Here is a 22,931-nt window from a genome sequence, read left to right as displayed (position 1 = left end):
TTCTCCCTCTGGGGTTTTTTGGATGGCTATGATCTCTTCTGCATACATTCAAAGATGTTTTACAAAGACAGAACAAACTGTCTGGTATTTTGACCAAAAATGCATGAGAAATGAGTGGTCAGTCTCATCCAGGATGTTGTGGTTCCTTAACACGTGTTCATTGTACTCAGAAACTTTATCTGGACATTCAGTATCAGTGAGAAACACCTTACATGGTTCATTTATTGGCACTTTCATGAACTCTGGCATTTTTGTGCAGCATTTTCCGCCAAAATACAAATGCTTCTCACAAAGCGGGTATCAATGTGTTCACTAAAGCTGGTGTAGTCAGTTTAAATGACTTATTCTTGCATGCAGTTCCATAAAGAAAAGCACCTATTACGTCCAAATTATTTTTTTTTTTCTGTAGCATTAGCTCATGGATAAAAAAATTACAGTGAGTAGTGAGAATGTTTTGTATGAATGTTGGTGAGTATAGGGACTGCTTTGTTCTGTTTCAATCTATTTATTCTCTTAAGTGGAATTAAAAAAAACCCAACCAACCAAACAAACCTCAAAACCCCGACAAATTTATTGTAATGTACCCCATCGTTGATTAGCTTTTGCCTACAGAAGACATTAGATTGAATTGTCATACTTCATTTCCATATATGATCCCTGTGTGGATATTGGACTCCTGTGCTGAAAAGTTTGCTCCTTAGGTTTTCTTTACTGCACTTGCAGCTTTCTTTCTCTCTTTCTTTCTTTCTTTCTTTCTTTCTTTCTTTCTTTCTTTCTTTCTTTCTTTCTTTCTTCCTTTCTTCCTTTCTTCCTTTCTTCCTTTCTTCCTTTCTTCCTTTCTTCCTTTCTTCCTTTCTTCCTTTCTTCCTTTCTTCCTTTCTTCCTTTCTTCCTTCCTTCCTTTCTTTCTTTCTTCCTTCCTTCCTTTCTTTCTTCCTTTCTTCCTTCCTTTCTTTCTTCCTTCCTTTCTTCCTTCCTTCCTTTCTTCCTTCCTTTCTTCCTTTTCCTTCCTTCCTTCCTTCCTTCCTTCCTTCCTTCCTTCCTTCCTTCCTTCCTTCCTTCCTTCCTTCCTTCCTTCCTTCCTTCCTTCCTTCCTTCCTTCCTTCCTTCCTTCTTTCTTTCTTTCTTTCTTTCTTTCTTTCTTTCTTTCTTTCTTTCTTTCTTTCTTTCTTTCTTTCTTTCTTTCTTTCTTTCTTTCTTTCTTTCTTTCTTTCTTTCTTTCTTTCTTCTTTTTTTCTTTCTTTCTTCTTTTTTTCTTTTTTCTTTTTTTCTTTCTTTTTTTCTTTCTTTTCCTTCCTTCCTTCCTTCCTTCCTTCCTTCCTTCCTTCCTTCCTTCCTTCCTTCCTTCCTTCCTTCCTTCCTTCCTTCCTTCCTTCCTTCCTTCCTTCCTTCTGATGCTTCAATAGCATCTCAGGAGGAGGACATCAAGGTGGTTGACCTGTCAGGCTCTCTCCACCTGCTATTGCTGCCTTCGATATGAGTCAAATTTCCAGATTTCTATGTTTGTGGAACACAGAGACTTGATTTCTAAATATTTCTAAATCATTAAAACTGTAAAGTAGTTGGGAAAATGTTTGTAATTAAAATCAAAGTTCTTCATTATTTAATAATGCAGTGTGAGAGCCTTTTCTTTCTCACTGAAAAGGAGAATAAAACAAAGGTGAGGGGTGTAACAAATGGATGTGATGGCTCTTGTGCTGTGATTCATTTTATGGATCTATTGCAGCAGGCACTGAACATACCTGCCCTTCCCTATACTTCTTTGCTTTACAGTACTTAGCATAAATGAGTTCTGATCCATGGCAGAGAATCCTAAAAATGTCAGGAACATGAATTGCAGTAACAACAAAGCAGTGAGAATATAATGTTTCAGAGAACAAAACACTGTGCAAATTGCAGATTAATTTTTACTGAAGTCTCTGCTGCACTTAGAGCACTTTTGTCCTACGGCATTGAAACATTGTCCTGCTGCATTGACAGGACCAGAGGTGATGGGCACGAACCAAAACACAGAAGGTTTCCTTTGAACATCAGGAAACACTTTTTTATGATGATGCTGACTGAGCACTGGCACAGATTGGCCAGGGAGGTTGTGGGGTCTCTAACCTTGTGGAGTCTCCAACTGGCTCTAGGTGATCCTGCTTGAGTAGGAGGGTTGGACCAGATGAACTTCAAAGGTCCCTTCCAACCTCATCCATTCTTTGAAACCCAGTGAGAGCATTATCTATGTACCTTTTTTTCTTTGTTTCTTTACTTATAACAGGTATCACGTACTGTCAAAGCAATGAGCAGGGTTTGCAGTGTGATGAAGATGGCCAGTATAGACCTTCTCAACAAGACCCTGACACTAAGAAGTCATTCTGTGTTGATAGCTCTGGAGCAGCACTGGACTGGAAAGAAACAGATGATCTCCTTACAGACTACCAGTGCCTAGGTAAATGTCAGAAGAATATTTCTGATATTTTTTCACCCCACATAAGTGAAACCTCCTCATGAAAACACTCATTGTTCCACAGCTGGCTTGCCAGCTTACAGAGATTCACTTTTCCTTTAGTAGTGGACTCTGCCTAAAGCCACATTGCTCTGTAGTTTTGCATTTCTTGACTGCAGTGGGGAAGTCAGTTCCTGTAAGTGAAGAGAGAGAAGTAGGTTTCTTGCACTCTCAGATGTCTGATGGCTTTTCATGTATGCTAATCTGCTGCTCTCTGCTTGGAAACCCCAAAGAATAATGGGATGGCTAATGGTAAGGAAGGAGAGTGATGAATTTCCTGGTAAAGTTATCACTCATCATGTAAAATAGACTGTGTTTGACAGTGACCTCACAGCAGAGGCATAATGTCACCCTCTGGGCTCCTGCTCTATGGTGTCTGACTTGGTGAACATACCCTTGCAAGCTGGGGGAACTTACTTCTGCTTGAACATAGTTGTGAAATGCCAGTTTTCAAGAAGTTGAAAAAGTATAACCATAACATCTCCAGCAATTGTTTCAATGTATTTACTGATTTAGCACTTCAATACTCATCTTCTGGGGGAGCCTGTGGAAAAGTAGGATTTGGCTTCAGACAAATTGAAATACACTGCAGTAAGGTCTAATTACTTTTCTTAGTCCCAAAGCTTTTGCCTTGCCCAAAAATAGTTTTCCAGAAGTTTTCATTGCTCATCATATGATCGGTATCAAGTTTAATGGAATATTCAGTTTAGAAACTGATGTCATTGTGTGCTCTAAATTAGACAATGTCTTATGACACGTGTGATCAGTGGAAGGAGTGTGAAATGAAAGCCCTTGGCTGTGAAGAGGTTGCAAAACTATCTTCAGTTAAAATAGCTATTTTTTTTTTCTCTGAGCACACCCAGAGACTGTAGTTATGAACATGAGGTGTTAGCCTCCGTTGCTCTCAGACATGGGGTAATTGGGCTGTTTCTTTGAGCAAAAGACTCAGAGCAGCTTAATTCTCCTATAGCTTACTTACTTTGAGTCTTCCTGCATGAGCGTTTCTGACTCTGTCCAGGAAAGAGCAGTTGTAGATACCTGTGCTTATTTTTGTGCATCGTGCTACAAGAGTTCACAAGTGTTGACAATTTAAGGTTTTAAAAAAACAACAAAAAGAAACACCCAAGAAGACTTGGCTTTGTTTGTTTGTGTGTTGTTTTTTTTTTTTTTTTAATAAATTGCAGTCCAGCTTAATTTCATTTTTGTCATTGAAAGATCATTCTGTGCCTCCAAAAAGCATTATAGAAAATGAAACCGATTATCTCTATTTTTACTTTCCCCCCTGCCCCTTCAACTTCCCTTAAGTGAATTCTCATGCAACAAGACAGCAGGATCTGAAGACTCATCTTCCTTTGACAGAAGGCTGGTGATTGGTCAGGGTTGATAAATAATCCAGCTGTTCTTTGGGTTTTTTTGAGTCTTGAGACAGAAGAAGAATTTTCTTGAATGAATGCACAGTAATAAGCTGTAACAACCCTGCTCATTCTTATTGTTCTCTCTCTTCTTATATTTTAAGCCATGCTTAACGTTTGTTGCAACAACAGGGATAGGATGTAGAGCTTTACTCTAGTATGTGAGATGAATGGGGAATTTCTGCTATACTCTAAACCTGTGAAATGGCTGAGTAGTTATATTACTGTTGAGAAGTGGGCAGTGTGAACTGCCAAGTTCATGAAAATCAAAGCTGGTGGGTTTTATTATTATTATTATTATTATTATTATTATTATTATTATTATTATTATTATTATTATTTACAAAGTAGCTTTATAAACACATTTTTTCCTTTCTTTATATTAAAAACCCCACAAATTTAAAAAAGGCAGCATTTCTATTGATTTTGCAATGTGTTCAGTTTAATGTTTCATTACACTCTTCCTCTTCTCTACTTTTCTCTGATACTAAGGCAGAGAAAATAGGGGAGTGGGAAGAAGCCAGAATTAGGAAAAAAAAAGGCAAACAACTATCAGAAAGATAGCAAAGCATTTTAAACTGCCATATTGTATTTTGAATTTTGCATTGGAAATGAGGGCAGCAAACAATTGCAAACAACATAAAACACTACTTTTCATTTTTATGAAAATATGTGAATTCTTTTTTTAACCAGTCATCTCTGCAAGTTGCAGAAATGTAGTTTAGTGCAGAATTAGACCAATGCTTATATTTTGGTGTCCTGTGTTTCTAGGAAGGAAAAGATATTCCATGTCTGTTTACAACATCGTTCAGCCCTCTCCCCAGCCAAGTGCAAGGATATTTTTGTGTTATGTATTTGCCCAGCCCTCATGTTCTTTCTGAGCAGAAATAACGGTTTTATCAAAAGCACCTGCTGACTCAGCCCTGACAACAGTGGACATTTGCTTCTGATTTAGTCCTGACTGGTTTGCTGTAGGAGTACAAATGATTGTTTTAAGAACTTATCCCTGACTTTTATTTTGTGGTTTATCCAGACGCTTCACAGCGAGAGGGCTGGGATCCTGCTGCTGGGCCTCTGCGCCCATGTGCGCTGGGGAGAGAAGGGCTGAGCCTCCAGTTCTTAAACTCATAGAAAATCATTTAGGTTGGAAAAGACCCTTAAGATCGTCAGGTTGAATCATTAAACTAGCACTGCCAAGTTCACTATTAAACCATGTCCCTAAGCACCACATCTACGCATCTTTTAAACACGTCCAGGGACGGTGACTCAACTGCTTCCCTGGGCAGCCCGTTCCAATGCCTGACAATCCCTTTGGTGAAAGCGATTTTCCTAATATCCAACGTGAACCTCCCCTGGCACAACTTGAGGCCATTTCCTCTTGTATCACTTGCTACTTGGGAGAACAGACCAACACCCTCCATGCTACAACCTCCTTTCAGGCAGTTGTAGACAGCGATAAGTTCTCCCCTCAGCCTCCTTTTCTCCAGGCTGAACAGCCCCAGTTCCCTCAGCTGCTTCTCATCACACTTGTGCTCCAGACCCCTCACCAGCTTCATTGCCCGTCTCTGAAGAGCTTCTCTTCCATGTGTGGACATCTCGCATGGGCTGAGATCAGACCAGGGCTTCTGCTTCTCAGCCTTTTTAGGCCTAGACCAGGCATTGGTTGGAGTGACCCAGTGTTTTGCATTCATTTAGGGAATTCAGAGGACAAGTCTGGTCAACACAGGGGTGATGCCAAGTCACCATGTTCCTCCATTCCTCTCTTCATACAAAAAAACCTTTGTAATACATGTAGTAGCAATCTGAGCAGGGTAGTGGTGTTGCCGTATGTGCCACTTCACCAGACTATAAGCTTCAGGGCACAGCCAGGGCCAAACCTTCTGGAACTTAAACTGGGTCCCTCACCCCATTTAGCGATCTTTGGGTTTTGCATATTTAGACCTAATGGGCTTTTGGGTGTAGTGCTTCCAATTCAGAGAGAGAAGATAAAAGGTTTTGGTAAGTAAAGTGATAGTCCGGAGTTAAATGTTGAACTGAAGTAGTAAAAAAGGAGCGTGTAGGACATACTACCTTGTATAGATCCCTGAGCCTCAACTCAATGGACATCAGACTGTTGGGCTCCTGTAAACAAGTGATAAAGCTCCTGGAGTTCCTTTCTAGCCAAGTTGTGTTGGAGCTGGCTCTTGTTTCAGTGTCTGTTTTGGAGAAAGTTGGTTCCCCCATTGTCTCAGTACTTGCTTCACTGCCATGAACAAGTAACGGGAGATGGCCAGTCTGCTGCTGGAAAAGAAGTCTCACTTGAATGTAAACAGAAATTATATCCTCAGTCCAGCTGTCTCCTGCATTATCTATGGAGTTATGGTACATCATTTAATGAGCAAACCTTTTTATGAGCAAACCTCTTTCCCTACAGAATTATTCCATTTTTATTTCTACCTGAAGTGTTTTGTTTTGGTTTTTTTTAGTGCTCAGAAAATTTGAGAGAGTTCCTTCCTCCAGACTGATTTATGGGTCAGAAGAAGCTCAAATTCTTCAGTCTCAGTCATTTCAGGGTGACCTGCAAAGTCCAGCTTTTCAGTGCATATCAGGTGAGGAAAACTTTTAGAAAATCTGTAGAGACAACATCACAGAAAATGATAATGTTTTTATATGATGTGTGTATAGTTAAGTTCCTAGATGACCTATATATTTTGCAGTTCAGCACGAATTCACTACAAGATGTTTACAACTTTTGGTGACCTTGTTTCAGGAAACAAATTGGTCTTTCTGTCAGAAAGAAGTCATCTGACTTTACATACCACTTCAGACAATCTGAGCTTAAAGCCATTTGGTGTAGTTTGCAATATGAATGAGAGCTGAGATTCAGACCAGGAAACGTTCATCAGACTTTTGATACGTGCAGACAAAAGAAGGATTAGATGTTCAGGACATGTGAAGACCAAGCTTTGGCCTCTTCCCAAATTACCTGATTGGCATGTAAAAGAGGAATAATCATCCTTGCTTATTTCAGAAGGATATTTATAAGTGCAGAGATATTCCTCTGCTGAGTCTTACAATGTATATACTATATTAGAAATGGACACATCATGTTTGCTGGTTGATGTTGGTTCAAAGTCATCTAAGCCCAAGGGGAATCACTGCACTGCTTTCAGGGTGCTTTGAATCGGTCTCATCTTCTGTCTCCTAATGCTCAGATTGTGAAGAGAGATAGAGGGGTTACGTTCAAAATGAAAACACCCAGGCAGTAATAACACAGGCGGCTTGTTTCCAGGATAGACATGACAGAACTCTGACAAAGTCAGTGACTTTGTGTCACATACCCTGGTCTAGCTGGAGCATTCATCTCTCGTGCGAAAAAGTGAATATGTGAAGCCTTGTATGTGTTACTGGAATGATTTTCCTGCACCAGATTACCTCCTAGCCATATACTGTAAGGTTTCTTGCACCTTCCTCTGAAACTGGAGACCTTCAAAAGCAAGACACTGAGCTGAGACAACCATGGCAATGAACTTGGGGAGGAAAAGATCACCCTTTGACAAGCAATCTGATTCAGTGCATGCAGCCTGTATTTTCATTATAAGTTATATTCACTGTAAAGTGTCAGCACTACTACAAAGTATTACTGCTGGGGTGGTCACTGAAGGGTCACGCTTAATCTTTCCCTCTCTTCTTCTCTACAAAGTCAGACTGCTTACCTTACTTTTCTGATGATATTTTGATCTAAGCTGGTTGATTTTTTACTAGTGAAATCTAGAAATAATTTCACCTCCTGTTCCAGGAGCAGAGCTGTAGCAGCAAGTTAGTGGTGAGAGTGTAAGGGCAGAGGGATCTTCAGCCCCTCTGAAATCTGGAGGGGGATAGATGCCTGCTCCACTGACCAGGTGGTTGCTGCAGGTTGAAGAATTTTATGTTTCCTTCCTTCCCATCATGCCGATATTTGTCACGATCTATTTGCCATGGGGTTACGGTATCAGGCAGATGTGATGTGCTAGCAAAGCGGTTCATGAGAGTCTTCCCTGCCCGCTTCAGCAGGCATTAAATATTTGGGTGGATGGTTAGACCTTACTCAGCTGTTTGTATCATCAAGTGACGAACAACTTTTTGCATTAATCTGAGTTAATTTAAAAACCTAACCCTCTACTAAATTAGCTGAATACTAAAGTTCATTTGGCTAATGAAATTCATGTGCTTGCAAGTCTGACAGAGGTATAAAAAACTAGGCAAACGACGGTAAACAGTGGAATTAGTAGCAGAAATTTTGCACATGAAATGCTAGGAAATCTAAGAATTCTTTCCTGTTTTCAGGCTGTGAGATGGAAGACACGTGTGGTTTTGTCACTTTAACTCCTTCTAGTGCTGAAGTTCTCTGTGAATTATACAGTGCTGCTGAAGTCAACTTCAATTGCACCACCTCTGGCTTGGTAAAAATTATCATATTTAAAAATGTGTTTGTCATAATACTGTACATTCAATATAAGTAGGCAGCATCACAGAAGGAAGGCAGGCTGTTACCTGACCCCTTGGACATTGCTTTTCACTATGGCAGTAATAAATTCCTGCAAGCTGGTAAAGAAGCTATACCCAGATGTTTCAAAAAGTGACACCTGAAAGCCTCAGTGTTTGGTAAAACATCACAGAGCACTTTAGTTCTTATAATATATTGAACTCCTGAAAATTGGGTTGATTTAAAAGGAAGGTTAATCTGGATAAACCGAACTAGAAAAATCCAGGTTGGTAATCAGGTCACCTGAAACAGTCATAATTTCTCAGTCCCTTCCTTTAGCCCAGGGTTTGAATTGTGTACTCTTTAGCACTGTAACATCTTCCTGTTCACTACTTTTAAACGTAGCAATGTGGCATTGAAGAGTTGAGACCTCAGTTTGATGGAATAAAGAGTGCCCACACTGGGCCACAAGGAGCTGTGGTGGTTATAAACCGAGTTTCTGAATAAGGAAGAGGAAACCAATTAGGTTGTATTTATTGTGCGTACCTGTTTCCTGACTCAGGTGCAAGGTGTTTTGGGGAACCCCACTGCCACCAGCATTGGTCGCCTCAGCTGCCTGCTGCATGTCAGAAACCCAGAGGGAGATGCAGTGATGGTCTATTTGAAGAGAGGTACCAGATGCAAATCACTCATGTAATAGTAGACTGATGTGCCCAGACTTGTGGTTACTTCTATATAGGGTCATGACTAAATGTGGGGAGCATCTTTGTTTAAGAAGACACAATACTTTTCAGAGCTTAACATTTAGCGATAGCCCAGAAACCCCAGCATATCTTCCCTTGCTATCTTGTTGCCTATAAATTAGGAATACAGCTTTTATGAGCCATTTTAATGGTTTTCTCCACCAGATAGTTCCACAAAACCTCAAATTCTATTTGACGTATTATTCTGTTCTGTTTTGTTTTACTATGATTTCTCTTTATTAAACAGTTTGCTATTTGATTATATAAGGCATTATCGACCAGCTTATACACAATTTAACAGTTTATGATAATTTTGATTGTGAATCGTCCTACTATTATACCAACCAAGAAATAACCTGCTCTCCAGTGAATTCCAAAGTGATTCATAACTTTTTTTTTTGGCCTAAGTCTGATTGATACTGCTGCATGTCCCATCCAGTGTGTGTCCAGCTTTAAGCCTCATACCAGATTTGAAACAAGACAATCAAATGCAGAATGCTGCAGTTTGAGTCAAAACCGTCTGCTGTCACTGTTTTCTTTTCACTTCTATCCAAAACTCACAATTGCCATTTGTTAGTAATAGTAAAAATAAAGAGCAAAGTCTCAGCTGAAAAAAAACAAGTCTTCTGAACTTGTTATCAACGTAATAATATTGATACCAGATCTACTCTAGATTTCTGTTGATATTGCAGATTAGATCCGCGATTATATGAATAATTTCCTCTTATATATATGTCTAGTTAACAGAAGCCCTAATTGCAGATGCAGTTATGCTTGACAAATTACACATTTTACTTTTTTAGTGAGATAAGTTTGTTTTATTTGTACCTGGCAGTTATTAATGTAGTGCTTGAAAGTAGAATATTACCAGCCTTACTGTGTACATTGATTTAGGAGCCCTTTGCTGGCACAGTGAACTGTTTTTCCTACCCTGGCACTACATTCTGATCAACTACCCAGGTATAATTGGACCAAACCATTTGAGGATCTTATCTTGCATCTGAAGCTCAATGTCCAGAAAAGAAGTTTTAAGACTGAGTTTTTATTATAAAACTTTCAACCAACTGCAGTCTGCAGGCAATCCAAAAGCATCCCATCTCCTCTTGAGCTCTTTTGAAGATTTCTTTGCTCTTCTGTCTACTCAGGACAAGAATTTAACTCATCTGGACTCAAGACCTTCGAAAGGACTAGTTTTCAGAATGTGCTTTCTGGCGTGTATCACTCCGTGGTGCTCTCAGCATCCAGCACATCTCTGACTGATGCTCAGCTCTTCTGTCGGCAGACTTGCAGCAGGGACTCTTGCTGCGACGGCTTCATCCTGAGTCAGATTGCACTTGATGGAGGTATCGCCTAACTGCAAAATAAAACATTCTGCGGTAGAATACCAGCACTGAGTAGAACTCATTTTTGGATGCATTACACCTACCTCTGCACCACACCAGTGTCAGCAGCCTGTCTCTACATCACTTACACTTTTTGGTGTAGGCAGAATTTGAGTAATTCGTAAGACTTGGCCTGGACCAGTAGAGATTAAGACCTGAGGTATCAAGCTGCTCTTGGAGAGAAATGGACATTTTGAAAGGATAATTCTTTTGACCTGCTTTAGACATCTGCATTCAGATGAGATAAATAATTCTGAAAATGTCTCTCTACTTACATAACTCAGCCTGGTTGCCAGAAGCTGGTGCCTTTCAGCTGATGGGGGAATTAAGACGGTGCCCCCAGACAGAGTCCTTGTAGTGAAAATGTAAATCAGCTCCCTTTTGGAGCAGAAAAAAGGATGCTAAACAGGGAATCACATTATTTTATTGAAAGCAGGAATGCTATAATCTCTGAAGTCTGGATGTCTAGTTAGAAGAGCAAGTGGGAGTGAGATGGACAGAGTCTGGCAGAGGTGGGACTTAGGCAGAGCCCAGAATCTGCCAGCAAATTTAATCACTTAATGTCAGTGCTAGCTTTCTGTAGTTTCTTTTTGAGCTCATATGGGATCAGCTTTCCTATTGGAGGTGCATTTCCTATAGAAAAAGTGAAGTTCTCATTGAGATGTCTCACGTTTTTAAAGACAAACTCAGCATATCCAGACATGTGCTACTGGCTGCTGTGTGGCAACCACTTCTCCAGTTCAGAATGGAAACTGATCCTGGATTTGAGAAAACTTATTCAGTGGAAGTTGTCAAGAAAATGTTTCCAAAAAAGTATTTTCTGTTTTGACATAGCATATTTTTTTTTTTTGCATCAAAATATTCTAAATGATCTTGTAAAGTCTATTTCTCTGTACATTTACTGTGAGATGTTTGGGTTGTCTATATTTGTGAGAATAGAAGGAGATGTGTAAAAAAAAAGATTAATGTTGTAGAGCTCCCTGTTTAATTGGGGAGACATAACTGCTTCAATAACAGAGGTAAATGCATTGCTTGGACTAGCACTTTGTTTAAAAGAAGATAAAAAAAGACAAAAAAAGGTAGCATATTCAATATCTCATGTACCAAGGCCATAAAAACAAACCAGAGAGGGCATTGTAAAACCATAGAAGTGCCTGAACTGTGAAAACAAGTACAAAACAAGACCTGAGTATTGTGTAGACATGATGGTGACAGACTGATGCCAGAACACCCGGCCTTAAGAGTGCTGGTCCACTGGAGTCACACCGCGATGCTGGGGAAACACAGGCTTGGGCTGACTGAAATCAGGCACCAATCCAGGAAACCATCCCAGTAAAAATATAAGTGCTTTCTTGGTTCAGAGCCTGAGATTGTAAGACCGCCAAAGCATTGAATATGTCTCCGTGGTGCTATGAAATGCTGAAAACACTGTTTGATATTATCCGATAATAGTAATATTTTATTAGGTGGTAATAGTATGTGCTTGAAATCTCTGTAAAGCAGGCTACAATGTTTAGTTTAGATATGAATAGCTAACCTTAGTACTCCAATTTGAACATATGGCTCTGATTTTCTCTCTCTTTTTTTTTTTTTTAATTTTTTATTTCTTTTTATTTTTTTTTTTTAGCAATACTAAAGGCTATCTATCTCAGTGACATAGGTTCCATTGGCATTTAGAGAAAGCATTGGGATGCTTGGGTGAGAAGCTCCGTGTAGGTGCAAAGCATGATTGGAGTGATGCAACTCTGCTTTTGCCTAGGTCTCATTTTGTGTGGTCTGATGAGCTACCCGGATGTGCTAATCTGCAATGCCAATGACTGGAGTCCAACAGCAACGTCTGTCTTTGATGGAATATGTGGAGATGTGAGCTACGATGAAAAAGAGATGATGTTTTTCTTCACTCTGGGAGGACAAGTGTTCAGTGGAAGTATGTCAGTGAATTATCTCAATTCACATTTCTTTAATTCTGTATAGACTCTGCCTTTTTCACCAGCCTGCTCTTGTACTTCGGTTTGTGTTTTTTTTTTTTTTCTCAAGTAAATCAACACCTGTACAATCACGAGAAAATAAGACCTCCCTAATCAGATGCATTTTTAGATAGATGGACCTCTCAAGTTTTATTTTGTGAAAATTCATGAAGGTCAATAACATGTTTGGTTTAGTATGTTACTCTGTAATACTTCCAGTATTTAATTCAGGCAGATTCAAGCTAATAGTCTGAAAGAAAGGTATAATCTGGAGCAAAGACAAAAAGAGAGATGTGTAGAGCTGCACCGAAAAAGCAGTGATGGAAAATAGAGTAAAGCTTGGACCGAGACTAGCACCAGGACACCTGGGTCCTTCTTCTCTAGGGCATCATATTGTAAATGAGGCGATGCCTAGTCTAGGGATGTGTTTTTAATTCAATTTCTGAGCATTTCAATACTACCTGCAGCTATTCTAACAAACGTTTTTCTTTATTAGATTCTAAATTGGTAGAAGAGGCAGAAAGAAATTTTACTACCTTTCAGCAAGTTTACCTGTGGGGAGGTGAGTTATCTCATGGAAGTTGTTATTAAAGCTTATGATGAACTGTAGGCTGTGTCAGATTTGTGGTCTGTAATGGAAGTGTCATTCTCACTTTATTTTATACCATCCAAATTGAGACACTACTCAAAAGTCTCTTCTGGCAGGAGTGATGTAATCTGGAGTAATCCTGCTACTGTCAGTTTTATGAAATTTGGGTAAATTCCTGTGTCTGAGAATATGCTTTACAACTTTTAATACCTGTGAAAAATTTTATCACGGACACACGTGCTTTTGTCCCATCAATGTCCAGGTATCTTAATAACTTGGCACATTATATGTATCTCAATGGGTTACTTTTATTAGCATGACAACTACTTATGTGTTGGTTTTGCAATTTTGCTTTCTGGACACCACAATTTACTTAGCAGGACCTGCATAAATGATTTGTGATACTGCTTAATAAATACACACACCTTCTAGAGCACTGATGCTGAATGCACAGTGATTGTGGATATGGCGTTTGCTTTTATCCTCCAAACAGCTTGTTTTGGTTTAGGTTTTTCCCAGAGTTATACATAGATGGTTTTACTCATTTGTGATTCATCAGCTGGTGGAACTACCTGAGGAGTTTTTTCTAAATGGTGCACTTTAAAATACCTGCCAAATTTAGGAACTAAGGATGATTTTGTCTTGTGGAAGGAAGATAAATGCTCTTTAATTCCTGTTGTGTTCCAGGTTCCGATATGGTCACCCGAACTAGAACCTCAGAGTGTGATGCTGCAGCTTTGAAAACAGAAAATGATCTAACATTGTCAGGTATTATAATAAGGACAGACAAAGCAGGTAGCAGAAGATAGCATAGGAAGGTGTAGAATTTAACAAGAAAATATCATAAATTGCCATATATGTATTGTGATGATGTAAGTATTGTGAAGTCCAGAGGGTTTCTCTTAGGTATGAGGTCTGATATAGGTTTTGAGAAAGATATTAAAAATGTAAACCTTCTGTCTTTGTTTTTTACCTTCCCTGGCCAGGTTGGAAACGAAAGTGTTAAAATGTTCTGTGAAAGCTTACTCTTTCAAGACCTATTGAACTGTAACGACTCAGGAAATACTATTTGGCTGAGAAAAAATTTCACATAAACCCAGGAATCAAATCTTTATCCTGGGTAACTGAGCATATTTGCTGCTACTGAAAATAGGAGTGTAAATATGATGCTTAGAGAAACTCGGGATGAAACTGCAATCCCAAGTGTTTCTTATGTGTGTGATGAAAAGTGAGTGACCTGTGAAGTTCTCTGACTCCTTTGTTATCGCAGCGTCTGCTCTTCATTATACTAAATCATGTATCTATCAAAAATCATCTGTATTATATTACTAGAATTAATTTGGGCCTTCAGCACAATAATCCCAAGAGAGCAGTGGAGCCTGATGAGAGCACATTGATTAATCTCTAATGAACTGTAATGTTTACTGAGGAACCTTGATGAATACCTGAGCATGTGATTTAATACATGTAAAATCCTAACATGAAGTGCATTACTGATTTTGTTTAATCTCAAAGGAAGGTAAACTAAAATGCCCGTTTACCTAGTGGAGCTCCTCTTCAATTGCTGGTATTTTAAAGTCTAGACTTAAAAATGAGAAAAAATTGCACTTAATACATGGGGTGAAATTCTCTTGTATTTACCTGCCAAGGCATGAGTGCAGCCCTCAGGGTTCTCCATGTACCTTGCTGTGGCTGATGATATCATTAAAACCTGAAGTTATGCAAGGAATGCAATTTCTTTCTCCATCCCTTAGTTTTAGTCCTGACACAAAGTTTCAAAAGAAACTGAAGGTTGAAGTTAAGACGTGAGAGGTAATGAGACTTGTAAGTCACCTTTAAGAAAGGTTGTGGATGCATCTGGGAAGATGTCTACAGAGCTTTTATTACTTGATGATCATACTTAAAGCACACCGTAACATATTATATTTTCTGATAGAAAATTCAGAGCTATTGTGCGCTCCCAGCATGTCAGTAGGTGCTTCAGCATTTCATCTGCAGACATCAGCTTGTCTTTACTTTCTTATTTTCATTTTTGTCTGGCTGTTTCAGCGCATGTAAGATTAAAGAATAATCTCTCACAAAGTTGGAGTAACTGGGGATGAGACCTGCTGATGGCATTTGATAAATTAAAAAGGTGTTTATGAAGAAATTTGTGAGAGATAAGTGAAGAGTGTCCATTTCTTTCAACAATTTGCGTGAGTCCTTATTTAAAGGGATTAACTTGAAAACAGCCTGAAATAGCTGTGATTGCTTTAGAGGGAGCTCAGGGGATATAAAGCATTGGGCACATTTCTAAGTATCACAGGTAGGTGACAGAAAGGAGTTATTTAGTGGTGTCTGTGGGAGCATAAACTAGGAGAAATAAGGTAAAAAGACTAAAATAGGTATTAAACTTGTTAAGAAATCTTTTAACACTGAGAGGTGTAAAAGCTTCACAAGGGAATACAAGGAAACTTCTGTATTTTGGATTAATAAAACTAGATTGATCAAGGTATTGTAAACATTCTCCGAGGCACTATACTTCACTGTTACACTGATGTGTTGTGTGACAAAGTAGAGAGAACATTCTTATTTCTAGGATATGTGATTTTCATCTAGTTTTTGGTGATGCAAACATTCTGACAATGCAGCTCAGCAAGGAGACATTGCCCACACAGGTATCAATAACTGGGTGGACAATTCTGTTATTAAAGCCTTTGGTGTCTGCTAGCCCTACAAAACAGTTGCAGGTGTTTTACTGGGAAAGGCAGAATTTTATATATAAATACATTTAATATATTCCAGATCATAGTTAAGGGTGTTTTTTTTTGTGGGTTTGTTTGTTTGAATTTCAGATTCCACGAAGGATCTTTTCTACCAGATGGACAACAGCCAGATACAAAGTGACCAGAACTATTCTCTACCTTACCAGCAATATTGGGTCTTCAGGCAGAAGTACTCGGCAGAGGAAGCTGTGCTTTGGTGTCTCACACGTAAGACATCTTGGAAACTGTTATTATTTAAGGAATAATAATTAATTAAAATATTTTAATAGATATTATAGTCATGATGAGTAGATACTCTGGACTTAGTGATTTTTCAGAGAAAGCCTACAAAATTTTCAGGAAATTGCTAATGGGGCCACCTGTTTCTTCCTTACAATCTTTGTCTTCTGTAGCAGAAAGGGTACCCATTATTCATCATCTCTGTTTTGGGCAAGAGAAGTAGAAGATACAGGTTGAGCAATGTTCTGCTGTTCTTGAAGTTTTCACCTCCAAATAGATACTTGCCATAGTTGTAAAAGGAGAAGGTAAAATTCAGATATTTGGAGTTATTGATAAAGTATGTTTTGATGTGATAAATGGAGAGGAGTTTCTAGCTCTCACTACCAGGAAGGCAGAACCAAGAGTATTAAACTGTGCACAAATATCCCTGCAAAAGGTTGGTAGAGCTATGCCTGTTCGAAATGAAGCTTTGAAGTATATATTATATTTACAGGAGCCATTGCCACTGAAATTAAGAAATGGGTTTGACACCCTTGTTTCTTTTCTGAAGGTGCATTATTACCCTGGGGCAAGTTTCAGTGCAAACTGGCGCAAGCAAATGCTTGAGCAGTTGATTCTGGAAAAGTTATTTATATTTTTTTGTGGAACATATTTACACTTCAGAAATATTTTTTTTTGCAAAAACTTCCTAAGACATTGTAGAAAATATTTATTTTCTTTAAAGTAAGAGACCCACAACTGATGTAGTTATTTTATACACAGTTTGTATGTCATATTTACTAAAAGAGAGAGCTCCTTGTGAATCACAGTGTTAGAGTGACACCCGTATACCGGGGTAATGCTTGACACAGTGTCGCTAGAAACAGAATCTGTCCCTGTTTCTCTCACACCATAGTAGAATAATATTGACATTCTCACTTTTAGTTCTTTGATTTAGGTGCACTGAAGACATGAAGAGAAACAGAGGGGAAGAAACTCATGTGTGTGCGTAACTCTTTGTGACTTTACTTCCCAGGTTGTACACAGGAAGATGAGTTTTGTCGAATGGCAGATATTCAAAGCACCGCAGACCTTTACTTTGTGTGTACCCTCTATCCTGAGGCACAGATTTGTGATCGCAGCATTGATGAAATACCGGAAAACTGTCGAACTGTGCTACCCTGGCAGCCGCAGACATTGTATCGTAAAATAGGCAAGTTTGGGGATTTGGATGTATAATGTATGTTGTGACCATGGTAGTGCAAGCCAGTGTGTAGGCTCTTGATTCTGAGATAAAAAGTCTGAATATATGAATGAGTTCTTGGATGTGATGGTGCAAGGAAAGGCCAGTCTCGTCTGGGTAGGGTTTTTCATTTCCAGTTCAAAGTGGAAAGATATTAACCACGAGTTCCACTGTCCACCTCAATTGCTCCCAATTCAGAGAGGCCAATGGCAGTTCGAGCAATTTGTATCCTGGGTCTTAGACTTTTTCATAATATGGTTGAAATGGGAATGTCATTGATATGTTACCAATCTAATTTTCTACCATTATGAGAATTGTCATGGTAGTTAAGCAATGTAAAAATTGAAAGTTGTGTAGTGTAATATTTTTTTTAGCAAATCCAGAGTTATCAACACGTGGATTTTAACCTCTGCTCTTTGAATGCTTGGGAAGTTCAATGATTTTCTCATAGGGCTCCTTTGAGGAAGCTGGATAAACAAGCCTGTTATCACTGCACAGGAACTTACAATTTTGCTGTGAAAAATGTAAAGGTCCACTGAACTAAACTATTAAATTATGTATTTTGGGGAGCCTAAAATGCAGCACAGATTGAATAATCCATGAGCATACTGGAGTCTTCCAATCTGGAGTTATCCCCTGGTTTTTGAACCTTGCAGGAGGAGTAATGTCAATACAGGTCTCAGAAGTCCTGGGATGCAAATCTTTCCTTGGTGATGTAATTTGCTCAGCTTTTAGACCCTTTACTTATTGGATTTTTGTCCATCTTCAGGCTTAACCATCAAAAGTTTACTGTGATAATGTAAAATTACCTATTATTAGACCAGTATAGCATAGAAACATGAACTTTACCTTGACCACATGATTATTTGACCAGTATATGTAAGTTACTGATTTTTCCAATTTTGTTTCTGTTTTTCCTTCTAGTCACTCTAAAAAGTTCTGTGAAGAGCTTCTACACACGTATACCATTCCAGAAAGTAACAGCAATCTCAGTGAGGAATAAGACTGACATGAGCAGAAAAACTGTTTCAGATGGGTAGGATATGACAGTTATTTTGTTTTTACTGGAAGTTTAATCAAGCCTGGAATACCAGAGCCCTGTTAAGCAGATGAAGGGGATCAGATGTACTGATCCAAGAACAGCGTTATTTAAGAATATTTAGCAAAATAAAAATAGCATATGAGTTAAAGGAAATTTATAATTCAGTTATAAAAAAAATTGTATGCAATTAGTAACTATATATATGTCAATTGTTACTTATACTAGTATTAAATTGCTGGTTGGCCAGTCGCTTGGCAATAATACACCAAATTAATTTAGGCTGATAATTTTAGGGCAGATATCAATATTTAAATTATTAAATGTAGTCTGGTAGAAGTATACTGATCAAACGTAATTTCATCTACAAACAGAAAATGTATGGAAGTGTCTATGCAGTATGAAGTACCATGAAGCAGTCTCACCATGAAAGGCAACTCTACAAGTTCTCAGTGTCTCTCCCCTTTGCAATATCCTCTCTTCCCTTCTCCATGTCAGAGACAGATTATTAATGATACTGAGATTAATGATGTTTTTCCTTTCCCAGCTTCTTTGAGTGCGAGCGTTGGTGTGATGCTGACCCCTGTTGCACAGGATTCAGCTTTTTTAATGACTCACAGATATCAGGTATTTTTTCACTATTTTTATTTTAAAAATAATTTCAGCCTCCCTTGATTATTCCAAACTTTACCATTCTTTTACTGTGAAGGGCACTTTAAAAGCCCTTTCACATCTTATGCAACTCTCTTTAGCACCTTTTTGAGTAACCCAAACCATGTCTGACATGCTCCGCATCTCAGATATTATTAAGAAAACTTCATGAGAGTGATTTCTAAAGTGACTGCAGTTCCAACAGAATGAACTTAAAACTGATAAAAGTCCAGGAAACAGTCACTTCTCATTTATCAACTCCTCTTCCAAAATATTGGTTGACTTCTTTCTGTGATTTTTTTTTTAATGTTGTTTCATTCTTTAAAGCTTAGGGGATTCAATTTCAGTAATATTTAGGTTTCTAAGTGCACTTTAAGCACATGATGTCCACGGATACTTCAGGGAAGCTTAGACTTTCGACTTTCTTGGATGTCCAAACTTCTCTGCTTCCAAATTTTAGTCTTCTACTTGAGGAAGGTCAATTGGGGATAGAGGTTGCATATCTTCTCCTCCCTAGTATTTTAGCTTCTTACGACATCTCAAGTAGGATTTCTGTTAGTCCAAGGAAATAGGATCTTTAAAAGTCTGCATGACTCGAAAGCTATTAGAAAGTCAAACTAATGTATTTTACTCACCTGAGATGGCTACGTTAAGTGGTGTTGCTCCCTCTATAGTCAGCAGAGAGATGTACAGACACAATTATGGGATCACTGAGTTGGTTGACTGAATCCTGTTCTGGAGGTCTTTTCTTTCTCTCCACTGGCTGTAAAGTGGTCTGTTTGAAAGAAAGTCTATAGCAGCTGTTCAAAAATGGAGTGATATCCAGGTCAAGGTAAATGAAATAGGTTTTAATACTTTATTCCAAATTCAGATTTAGGCCACTAAAATGGCTAACCCTGTTTTCGAAAGTGTCCTGTGCTAATCAGCTTTCCCTGAGGTCATTAGGACATGCTGGTTTTACAGCTCATTTGGGAATCTGGAACACTTCAGAAAAGTATAATTTTAATTCCCTTTTTTGTTTGGCAGAGAAAATTTTCATTCAGTCAAAAATGCATAGCTTGGAAAGGTAACCCAATGTAATTTAGATTGGAATTACTGCACAAATCAAAAATAGTTGACGGTTTTCATACCTCCGTATGATCGTGTGAAATTTGAAGTTTGAACTGAATATGACCTTACATTCCTTTAAATAGTTCTAACATAAAATAAGGATTTTAAAGCACTGAACGAGCAAAACTGACACCTCTAGTTTATCTGATTAATATATTTGTGTGGAATTTCAGACATCCAGTCCTGGCATTCATATAGTCAAAGAACTTTCAGTAGTGATTTTAACATGATTTAAGATCATGCCAGCTGTGTTTCAAACCCTCAATATTTTTCAGGCACAGAAATATTTACACCAGGTCTTTGAAAGGCAGACTTTTTGTCTTGATGTAAGCGAAGAACATGTTTCAACATACATGCAGATTATTAATTTCTAGGATTACATTGACCATAAAGGACTGCTTGCACCAAGAAGAGATCGTGTTCTTTGCACAGTAGAAATACTCTTAGTGACCTTAATGGTTTACAACATTGGTTACCCACCTTCCCTCACTTTGAATTAACTGTGATTTTTCAACAACAGTAGAACTTGGCCTATTTTGGGTATTTTCCTATTTTGGTTTCTAAGTCAGTGGAATTCCTTTTAACACTCAGTGGAATCATGCTGTATTCACTTTTCTCAAAATACTATCTAGAAAAATGAAAATTCTATAGCAATGTATTTCCCTGGCAGGTGGAAAGATTGTGTGCCTGACTCTGAACAGCTTCGGAATCCAGACGTGTGCTGAGGAAACAAGAAGTGCTTGGCAAGTTTCAAATTGTAGTTCACCAGATGCTGAAGTCAGAATACACCCATTTGGCTGGTATCAAAAGCCTGGTAAGTGTGCACATGACATTTCTGTTTTCTGCACATTAAAGCTTATTATTTGTCTTCAATGTGTAGAAGCTCCAACTTTCAGATGGAGTACCAATTTAGAAGGATCACAAATAGGCGAAGTAGACAAGTATATGCAAGGGAAAGGTGAAATTTAATCTCCGTTTAATAGAAAAGGAAAAGAAATACCTCAAAGATGTATAATTTAATTTCTTAGATTATACAGGAGACTTGTGTCCTATGCAGGAATACAAATATATTTTGTCCCACTGCTCAGTCCTGGTCAGGACATCTTTCTTTGTTTCTCACTGCTTGGTTTATGGTTTAATTGTGTGTGCATATGCATAACTTCAAAAGATGTGTTTTTGCTATGGAATTTAAAATCCACTTTTGTCTGTTTTGGTAAAGAAAAGGCCAAGACCAAGACCAAGTTCCAAGGTAGTGCTGTTTTCTTCAAGCAGTAAGAAGCCATCACAGGTTTAAACAGATGAGAAGTTATGAGAGGTTAGGTTATTACCTCAAAAGGAATCAAAACCACTCCTAGTCATAGTAAATTTTCTTTTCCATAGCAAAACAAAGTCTCTGTTACTTTGTTTAAATATTTCTATGAGTGTGTCATTTTTCACACTCCTTTTGGGTGGGTCTAGTTCTACTTTGTTAAGCTTTGATTTAACATTACTGAAACAATAAGGAAAGCAAATGCCTGTTGGACTCTATCTCCCTTTATGGGAGGATGGCTTGTTATTGAGTCTACGTAGTCAGAACCTTGTTGAACTCCACTGAGAGCAGTGATGTCCCATGGGGCAGATCTGGTGGTGTTGACAGTATCAAGGAAAAAAATAAAATGAGTACTTTTTCCTGCTTTTAAACTCACTTAGTTCTTGCAGGGTAAAGAAGGGCTGACATCCAAGTGGAGAGGCAAGGCATGAAGTGTGAATATATACTGTCCAGGGCATGTGATATAAAGATAATCCAGTTAAAGTTGTGTAGAACTAAATCAGATATCCTGGCAATACACTGCATTTTAGAGTGTCGGTAAACTTAAAGAAAACTTTTATTCACACTGTGTCTGAAATATGAACTCAATCTTGAACTTTTCAAGTCCTGAGCTGGCACTCCACCCACTAGACCATGCATTTCCACCTCTAGTGGGGCAACCCTTGTTGAAGAGTGGAGACAGTATGGAGCTGGGAGGCAGTATGGAAGCTATAGGGAGGGATGAGCTGAGGGTCTCACACAGAGGAAGGAAACAACTGCCCTGATAAATAGGCAGCAGCAGGAGCCCTGTGAGCAGGGGGAGCTGAGAGTCAGCCAGGGGTGAGAATGAAGAATGGTAGAAAGATGAAGTGGAGACAATGGAAGTGTAGAAACACTTCTGCTTTTTGGAATTGTTTTTCCTTTTGTTGGCAAAGAATCAACAAAAAATAAAGGATCTTGCTCACTTCACAGACAGAGAGATGATGAACAGCCTGCTATATATGCAAAGCGAGGAGTGTTAGGAGAGATGGTGACATTTCCTTATGTAGTGAAGAAGCTTCAGATGTGTTTCCACTATAACACACAGCAAGGCACAGGTGTTTATGCAAATAGAGATATTTGCAGACATAAATTTGTATCAGTTTTTCTGGTGTGATGGTGGCCTGGGAACCAGGAAGAGGAACAAGAAACCTCTGAGGCTAAAGGGAAAATGAGTGAAATCTGAAGGAGGAATTTACTGAAGGCAGTGGGATGATAGCATGAAACGGGGTCTCTGGTTTTAGACCACAGTCTTGTCGGAGGAAAGTAGTTGTGCCTCCGCTTTCCATAATATGTTAAGTTGACATGTAAGCTGTTTGCCCACGTGGCTCCTCCGCTCATTATCAGTTTGACTTTGTATTTATAGTCATGGTTGCAGTTCAGGCAACGACAAACATTGTGGTGTGTTAGAGAGAGTTCTGAATAGCTCTAGTTCTTCACTCCTGCCATAGAATCATAGAATATCCTGAGCTGGGAGGCACCCACAAGGATGATCGAGTACAACTTCTGTTGCTTCGTATGACAACACCACAGTTTACACCATGTGTTTGTCAGTGTGAATGGTATCATAA

General features: G+C 38.7%; 1 protein-coding gene across 1 annotated transcript in view; it reads left to right on the top strand.

The window, feature by feature from the left end:
• Positions 1-22,931, top strand: part of TG (thyroglobulin) — a gene marked incomplete at its 5' end in the record, with an annotated part of 163,359 nt that overhangs the window by 42,137 nt on the left and 98,291 nt on the right. The window contains 13 exons of the mRNA XM_082046264.1: positions 2,263-2,433; positions 6,368-6,490; positions 8,208-8,323; positions 8,909-9,017; positions 10,235-10,432; positions 12,231-12,398; positions 12,935-13,000; positions 13,715-13,795; positions 15,862-15,999; positions 17,027-17,203; positions 18,158-18,269; positions 18,820-18,899; positions 20,704-20,847. Coding sequence (XP_081902390.1) covers positions 2,263-2,433; positions 6,368-6,490; positions 8,208-8,323; positions 8,909-9,017; positions 10,235-10,432; positions 12,231-12,398; positions 12,935-13,000; positions 13,715-13,795; positions 15,862-15,999; positions 17,027-17,203; positions 18,158-18,269; positions 18,820-18,899; positions 20,704-20,847 — 1,683 coding nt within the window. The remainder of the gene's footprint in view (positions 1-2,262; positions 2,434-6,367; positions 6,491-8,207; positions 8,324-8,908; positions 9,018-10,234; positions 10,433-12,230; positions 12,399-12,934; positions 13,001-13,714; positions 13,796-15,861; positions 16,000-17,026; positions 17,204-18,157; positions 18,270-18,819; positions 18,900-20,703; positions 20,848-22,931) is intronic.

The sequence above is a fragment of the Streptopelia decaocto genome (assembly GCF_964273445.1).
Source record: "Streptopelia decaocto genome assembly, chromosome: 2".
Classification (NCBI taxonomy): Eukaryota; Metazoa; Chordata; class Aves; order Columbiformes; family Columbidae; genus Streptopelia; species Streptopelia decaocto.
The sequence above is the reverse complement of the archived record's forward strand: the minus strand, read 5'-3'. Positions and strand labels throughout refer to the sequence as shown.